Genomic DNA, 8,508 nt, shown 5'->3' on the forward strand with positions numbered 1-8,508 from the left:
CCCTCCCTCTTCTTACCTCTCTGCTGCTGTCACCTCTCACAGAGCCTGGCAGCATCAAGCCAGCTTGCATTTTAATTTGGCCCTGAAGTTACTTATTTCATTATCGATCATCCGTAATGCTGAATCAATGTTCATCTTGTTACGTGGGCCATACCCGTGTAATACAGTGATAGTGGGGCCTGGAGTTACTCATTCCCTTTACAAAGTGACTTTACCGTAAAATCAATGCCTTGTGTTACTGATACAGGGCAAACTGCAGCAGATGGAGCGAGCGTGAGTGGAAACAAAAATACTCACCTTCAATGCAACATCGTTAAAAGGCATAACAAATAAATATGGTAGGAGTATTGTGTAGTTTAACACATTACAATTGGCTCGGGTGGGATCAATGTTATGAACTATATCGATGCTAACGTTCTCAGCTGATATCAGTTGGATTTAATGCTGTGGTTTGTGTTTTTAAGAATATCGCCGGGAAGATGTATACATTAATTACATTTGACATGTTTTGCACAGGTCTGGATTATTTTACACTGATCCCTTGACACAGCACGACCATATGATGCTGAGAAATATAAATCATTTAATATGGTTTAATCCGGATTAATGGAATGACCTTTTATTACAAAAACAATGACAGTTTAAAAGGAAGTATAAGAATCCCTTGGGTCAATATGATTTACATGTATACCAAGAAAGGTTCTTAACCCTGTTATTGTGACCTGTCCAGGCCAAATGAATTGGTAAACAAACCCGAATACCCCAAATATTCTTTTTTCTAGAACTTCCGTATGTCTATAATCTGGGTTATAAACACCCTATAAACAGTGTAAAAGTCTATATGCACATTGCACATTGTACAGAACGTTTAAGTTGCTGTCCATCTTAAAACCTGGTTCAGGACCAGAGTCTAAAATGGATCTCCAACTCAATACACTTGCTCAGCCTGACGGCCTGACATTGTAAATTTAGTAGTAGCCTACAACCTGAACTCAACAAGTTAATGTAAAACACTTGCAAGGCAACGCGTTAATTTACGCTTTGATCCGATGTCCTAACCCAGTTTAATAAGTTGCAGTCCATTGACTATTAATTTGTTTCCAAATGGTTTGAGCAGGAGAAACCGTTCCAAAATGCTTTACTTTGGCTATCTATTTAATATGCATGATTGGTTGGTGTAATGTAATTAAAATCACACTATTGAAATTATTCTAACACGGAAAAAAATTAAACTTTAAATGTATTTCAAAGTACACTTGCTTCTGCTGCTAAGAACAATTAATTTTTAGAAACTAATTCATTTAGTGGATTAGGCTTCACTGTTCTTTAAACACTGCGAGATTTATTGGACCTTTATTTCACCCTAATGGGACACGAGTTTCAAAGAGCTTATTTGGAGATTGAATGTGTTGCAGTTATTTTTGGGGTTACCCACAGATTTAACTTTGAAAACCGCTGAGGAACATTTCTGATTAACAACAACAGTATGTATATTCCCAACAGCTAAGGATAATTGCTTTGCAATAAGAAATGACAATACCAATAGTCACTTGTATTAATTACACTCAGACATTTCCTGCATGCATTGCATTTGCCCTGCCCAACAGCTTTTGATGATCACATTGAAAAGCTGTGAATCACCCCGGCAATATGTCCTAAATAATATGTACAGCGGAAATTCTCCCGAAACTGACGATGCCAAAATTCTGGTGAGTAAAAAAACTCAGCAAATACCGCTGGCTCTGGTCCCCTTTCAAGAACTGCTGAACAAAACGAGAGCTGCCTCGCCAAGCAAGAAATCTCTCTCATGCACACACAATTACACACACATACACACATATAAACGCACACGTCAAACTTCCAAAAGCGTACAACGGTCATTAATTGCCTTTTTCTTTTTGATAAAATGTGTTTTTAGTCTTCTTTTTTTCCACTGTCACGGCATAGCGTTGTGGAAGAGATCTAAATGTGAGATTTGAAGCTCCTCTGTTTGAAGCCTTTTGATCTCGGCTGTTTTGCGGGGCCCCCGGTTCTTCCTTTTGCGACGTGTCGCCGGGGCCCCGTGTATTGCATAAGGAACGCCTGTAAAGCGACAGGCCGCGCTGCGCGTTGTGCTTTACGAGAATGTGTCATCTGCATAAATACCGTCAAAGAGCTCTTTACAAAACGGCCCTGCGCATTCGCATCGGCCTCTTTTTACATGACCCACCAATAAGATTGGCTCCCACGAGTCTGGAGAAGTCATTCGAGTTGTTGTAAGAAACCATATGATAATAATGAGAAATAAAAATAATATTAAAATATCGATAGCAATAGGTCCAAAAAGATGTAACGTGGTGGTTTGCATGGGCTGAGTTTTGGCCTGTGTGTGTGTGTGTGTGTGTGTGTGTGTGTGCGTGCGCGCGGAAGTCCAGCTGGGGTTAGTTTACTGTTTACTGAGACTCTCTGGAGGAGAAAAGGGGGGAGCTGCGTCTTAATGCTTTTATGGCCACGCTAGTTTCCCGGGTCGGCGTGAAAGTGTTAAGTTAGTGCGTGGCGCGTTTGATTGGAGGCAATAAATCAGACGCAGTCCTTGGCGTGGGTGGAGTGGAGGAGGAGGGGGGGGGGCGGGGGGGGGGGGGTCGCGACCGACCGACCGACCGTCGTCCCGGGTACGAGACACGTGTCCATCCGGACTCGGAGCGCTGCTTAGTGGACACCAGCAGTCAGACACCTCGCTCAGAATTATTTATTTTCTCTCTCGCTCCTCGCCCCTCCCTCTCTCCCTCCCTCTCTCTCCCTCTCTCTCTCTCTCTCGCTCTTTTTTTTATTGTCGTTTTAAAGTTCTTCTTCTACACACTTACGCATTTATCTTTAACCACCCTGCACTTCTCTGTCTGGACCCCCTCCGTTTGCAGGTCGATCTTACGTCTCTCTTAGCGTGCGTGTGGGTGTGTGTGTGTGTGTGTGTGTGCGCGCGCGCGCATGACCGCGTGTGTTAAGTGTGCGCGTGCTATTGACTGCTATGTAGTGATTACCATTCCGGTCGGATGGCACCAGCAAGCCGCTGTAATTAATAACCCCATAATCCGGGTTGGGGTGGATGTCGGCGAAGAACACACACAGATTCAGGACAGAGTTTTACAGACACAAGGCGTATCCGTATGGGGTTGTTCTATGTATGAAATTATAGCTGCTATTATCCCCCCCCCCCCCCCCCCCCCCAGACAATGATAACTATCTGCTTCCAAAGAAGATTAAAGGTTTATACAAGTTTAGAATTCTTGGAAACCGGGATCGCATTATCAAAACTACACATGAGATTGATGAGATTTCATCCCGCCGTCAATAATACGTTAAGACTTATATTCATATAAAGTGGGTGGAATAATGATTCAACCTCTGCAGTTGTTTTGCGAACGATTAACAAAACAGATGCTGGTATAAAATCGGTTCAAATGCGATTACGGTTGTCCCGTACACACTTTTGTGTATTGATTCGCGGAATTTCAATTTTGACTCCCTTGTTTTGTTTTAATCCGAATTATTTACAAGAAACATCAGGTTGCATCAAAATTATCGAATGGATTTTCTTCAAGTGCAGTCTGTCCGGATGATCGTTTGGTTTTAGAGCGGATTTAGAGACAAGTATCTCAAACGTCTTGTTTTAAGCTTTGTACCGAGCAATCTGTTTATTTACTCGGTTACACCATTGCTGTTATTATTACTATTACGATCACGTGTCATTATTATGGTTATTGGGTTCGTTAATAATAACAATTATAATTTTCAAAATATATTTTTTTATTTATAAATATGTTTTGCTCATTCTTTCTGAAGTCAGAGTATTGTTTCCCCCGGAATACACATCTTCAGGCCAATCCACTACCTTGTTTATTACTCGTCATTGTTGCTGCTTTGCACTTTACTCTTCATTAACAGTGTAATGCGCCCATCAACAGCTCCCTCTTTGATGTCAAGTAGCTGCATGCGACCTGTTTGATGTCCTGAATTGACTCCGATTCGCCCATAACGCCTCCGAACCGGTGTAGGAAAACACAGTCACGGTGACATAGTGATGGATTAAAAAGGTGTGTATAGCCTGTGATCCACGGCCAGGACAAAGCGTGAGCACCGCCAGTAGTTAAAAACATATTCATTATTTTCTGATTTTTTTCTTGTGATTTAATAGTTTTTGAAACTGCCAACTGACATGGTTTTTTTTATTAATATAGAGGAATGTCGGTTTAAAAAAATGTGCGTGAACATTTTCCAATTGTTACAAGAGAGGGAACTAATTTTACTTTTTTTTAACCGATGTACTCGAGTGTCCAAGAATAAAAGTGCACTTTTGTGTTAAAAAGAAAACTAGAGACGAAACAAAAGAAGAAGTTAATCAGTCGTAGACATCTCACGGCTTACTGTTGTGCAAACGGGCAAAATTGAGAATTAACACAAACAATGCGGTGGGACGGACTCGAACAACAAACAACAAATGAAATAGATTGGCGAGCCATAAAATGAGATTTGAAACCCCATTCAAATAAGAGCTCGCGACGTCAGCGCACTTATCCGAGAAGAGAGAGCGAGGGAGGGAGGGAGTGAGAGAGAGGAGAGAGAGAGAGAGAGGGAGGGAGAGAGAGAGAGAGAGGGAGAGAGAGAGGGAGGGAGAGAGAGAGAGAGAGGGAGAGAGAGAGGGAGAGAGAGAGAGGGAGGGAGAAAGAGAGAGAAAGAGAGAGAGGCTGGTCGGCGAGCGGTGGATATGAGAGGGGTGAGATTTGAGAAAATGGGAGGGGCTTCTAAACGACTAGAAATGTCAATCTGAGCAAGGCAGTCCCAATAATCTAAAGCAATCTGTAAGGACCTGACCTTAGTCCATCCAGATCAATAGGGAAGTGCGGGTGGAAAGAAGAAGAAGAAGAAGAAAAGCAAGAAATAAGGGGCGCAACCGGATCGTTTACACTGGCTGCTACCGAGGAAATATAGACTTCCCTTGCTCGCACCTTTTGTTGCCCACATGCTCACACTGTAAAAGTGGATATCGAGGCAAATCCTTTGCTTTGTGTGATCGCAGCAGACTTTCTTCTCCCCCCCCTCCCCTTCCCCGCCGCCATGTCGTTCCCACAGCTGGGATATCAGTACATCCGACCGATATACCCGCCGGAGCGCCAGGGGATCGCCAGCAACGCCCGGGCCGGGACGGAGCTCAGTCCGTCCGGCGCGCTCTCCAACGTCCTCTCCACTATGTACGGATCTCCTTTCGCCGCAGCAGCGCAGGGCTACGGAGCGTTTCTGCCCTACTCGAACGATATATCAATTTTCAATCAGCTGGTGAGTCACTTTTGGCCCCCTTTCGAAGTCTTCGATAGAACTTTTTTGTTGTTGTTGTTGTTGTTTTTTTTATATTGCTTCGCAATTCAAATGAAAATAAATGAACAGTTCCGCAAGAGACGTTTGAGCGTCAACTTTTTGAGCGATGTGGTTAAAGCTGAGAGAGGTAGGGGGGGGGATCTATTTGTAAGTCAAAAGTGGTTAAAAAGTAACATATTAACAAAGTGTGCATAGGACTTATTGTTACATCATTCCCTGAAAGTTATGTTTATAAAAGGCTGCGACGCGCTGTGACGGTTTACACAGGCCACGCAGGGGAAGACGTGCATTAAAGTAAAGTAAAGTTTTTCGTTGTAAATATACAGAATATTTCAAATATAAAATAGTTGTATTTAGTTGCCACGCTTTTGGTAGAAAAAAAAACGTGTTCAAGTTAAATAAAAATAAAAAATGTTTTGGGGTGTTGTTTGTTTACACCTCAATAATGACCTTATTTTGTTGCATTACTCTAAAATCCCTTCCCGTAATGTGTGGCTTGGTCAAATGTATGATGGGGAATAATTAATTAAGTCTAATAAATCCCTCTGACTGTGATGCTTTGTCTTTGCAGGGTGCTCAGTATGAACTCAAAGACAGCCCCGGTGTCCAGCACCCGGGCTTCGCCCACCATCACCCTGCGTTCTATCCATATGGCCAATATCAGTTCGGCGACCCGTCCAGACCCAAAAACGCCACCAGGGAGAGCACCAGCACCCTGAAGGCCTGGCTGAGCGAGCACCGCAAGAACCCCTACCCGACCAAGGGCGAGAAGATCATGCTGGCCATCATCACCAAGATGACCCTCACCCAGGTGTCCACCTGGTTCGCCAACGCCAGGCGGAGGCTAAAGAAGGAGAACAAGATGACCTGGGCCCCGCGGAACCGCACCGACGAAGAGGGGAATGTTTACGGCAGCGATCACGAGGGGGAGGAGGGGGACAAGAGGGAGGACGAGGAGGAGATCGACTTGGAGAACATTGACACGGAAAATATCGAGAACAAGGACGACTTGGACGACCAGGACGACCTGCATTCAGACATTAAACTGGACGGGAGGAGCGACTCCGAGATTTCTGACGGCTATGAGGATTTACAAGGGCCCGATCAGAGGTTTCTAAAGTCTGTGGGGAAAGAGGGGAAAGACGTGGAGAGGGGAGGAGAGCACTTCCACAGCCACCACCACCACAGCAGCAACCACCACCAACACCACCACCAACACGCTTCTTTGGACACCAAAGCGTCCCAAGCGAACGGCGAACAGCTCAAATTGAACCCGGTGTCCGTTGGCTCGCCGCCCTCAGAAAACAACCCGGCCCCGGCCCAAAAGCCAAAGATCTGGTCTTTGGCGGAGACGGCCACGGCCCCGGACAATCCGCGCAAATCGCCGCAAATGAACGGCGGCAACTCGGCGGGGCCCGCGGGCCAGACCATCATCGCCCCACACAGACTCATCTCTTCGTGTCCCGTTGGGAAAATCCAGAACTGGACGAACCGAGCGTTCTCGGCGCATCAGCTGGCTTTACTGAACTCGAACCATTACCTGGGACTGGCGAACCAGGCCACGGCCACCGGCTTGGCCCTGTACAGCAGCAGGCACACGGAGGACAAGAGTCATAGTTCAGAGACTTCAGTCACAGGTACATGTCCCCGACACTGAGACGCGCGCATGTATACATGAGTACAACAAACAAAAGACACTAGTCCATTGCCCCGTCATTCATTTCTATTATTATTATTTTAGACCTTCCTTTGCCTGTTCATGGATTTTTTTCTTCTTTCTACTCGCTTTTCTTTAGGCCACACAGATGGACAGTGTTACAATATAATAGCTTACAGAATGCAGTGTGTGTGATGTATGTGTGTGCGTGTGTGTAACTGCTTTGAAAAAAAAAATGTCCGAGAGAATTATGAAAACCTCATCAGAAAGCATTTAAGAAAAAAAAAAAAAGGTAAAATGTTGAATTGGTTGAAAAGTGTTCCGGGTATTCGTGTCCGTTTGCTCCTTTATTTGGCATTGCTTCGTCCCTGAGATATTGAGGCCCATGTGCTTTTGTTCAATGGTTTACATAAATCCCTCAGCGCATTAAGCCAACTAGTTTCCAACACTAAATTCACTGAAACCCGTTATGGGCTCTGAGAGTAGGCCGTTCAATGATTGCGTTTTAATTTTCATTGCCACAATTCCAGAGAGCTCTAGTGCCTTGGATGCAGAGTAAGAAGTTGTTAAAAACAGCTTTGCACCCAGTTCAAAGATAGCAAGGCTGTCAATTGATGACATTTGGGAATTTTCTTTTTGATGCCATATCACATTTTTCTTTTTTAAAAGGAATATTTACCCAAATTAGCTTTTATTCTAAGGTGTTTTTATTTTATTTTCATCCCTGTGTTTGTGCGCATGTGTTTTTTTCGTCCAGGCCTATGTTACACTTACTTGTTTGGTCATGCAAATGAGCTCAATGCAAAATCACTACAGGCTCGTTTTTGAAAGGCAATTGTCACTTTTATATCATTTTGATTTTTTTTTTTAGCTTTTCCCGATGCTATTATTAGTTGGATTTCTTTTTAGAACACTACCATTTTTTCTGTTCCCCCTGTGTATTGCAGGCCTCAGAACCAACTAAGCAGCAGCGGTTCCCTTGGCTCTCTCCATAACCTCACACCAATCCTCTTTATTCTTTTTTTTTTTATTATTTGAATATGGAATGTAAAATAAGAATAATACATCTCTGTATACTTACATTGTAAGCATGTCCTGTGTAAAACTGCTAATGTAATAATGTATGAACCTGTAGTCTGTGAGTTCTTTCTTTTTCCTTTTGTAAGTTCTGTGAGGATTTGATGTTCAAATGTTTTGTATATAAAGTTAAGAATATGTACATACTTGTGAACCAAATTGTACAAGAAAGTCTATATTTTGGCTAATAAATGAACTGCTGCAACTTTAAAGAAATTGCTGTTTTTTGGCCGAGGTATTTTGACAGCTGCTTTTGATGGTGGCTGTTATTGTGCACTGCAGCTTGAATTGCATTGCTTTGGTTTTTGTGTGCGTGTTAGTGAGCAGCCCGGGGCGCACATTTCATCCGCCGTGGCAGTGAGAAGTAAATATTCGAGAGGGATTTATCACACTTTTGTAGTGAGGGGACTTAAGGGCTAATTAAC

General features: G+C 43.6%; 1 protein-coding gene across 1 annotated transcript; it reads left to right on the forward strand.

Moving 5' to 3' along the window:
* The first annotated feature begins 4,560 nt into the window (after positions 1–4,560).
* On the forward strand, positions 4,561–8,299 carry irx3a (iroquois homeobox 3a). Its single transcript, XM_040166330.2, has 2 exons — positions 4,561–5,310; positions 5,921–8,299. Exons 1-2 carry the CDS (start codon positions 5,092–5,094, stop codon positions 7,004–7,006), a joined length of 1,305 nt encoding a protein of 434 aa, XP_040022264.2. The 5' UTR covers positions 4,561–5,091; the 3' UTR covers positions 7,007–8,299.
* Positions 8,300–8,508: the final 209 nt, after the last annotated feature.

Source organism: Gasterosteus aculeatus, chromosome 12, assembly GCF_964276395.1.
Source record: "Gasterosteus aculeatus chromosome 12, fGasAcu3.hap1.1, whole genome shotgun sequence".
In the NCBI taxonomy this organism is placed as follows: Eukaryota; Metazoa; Chordata; class Actinopteri; order Perciformes; family Gasterosteidae; genus Gasterosteus; species Gasterosteus aculeatus.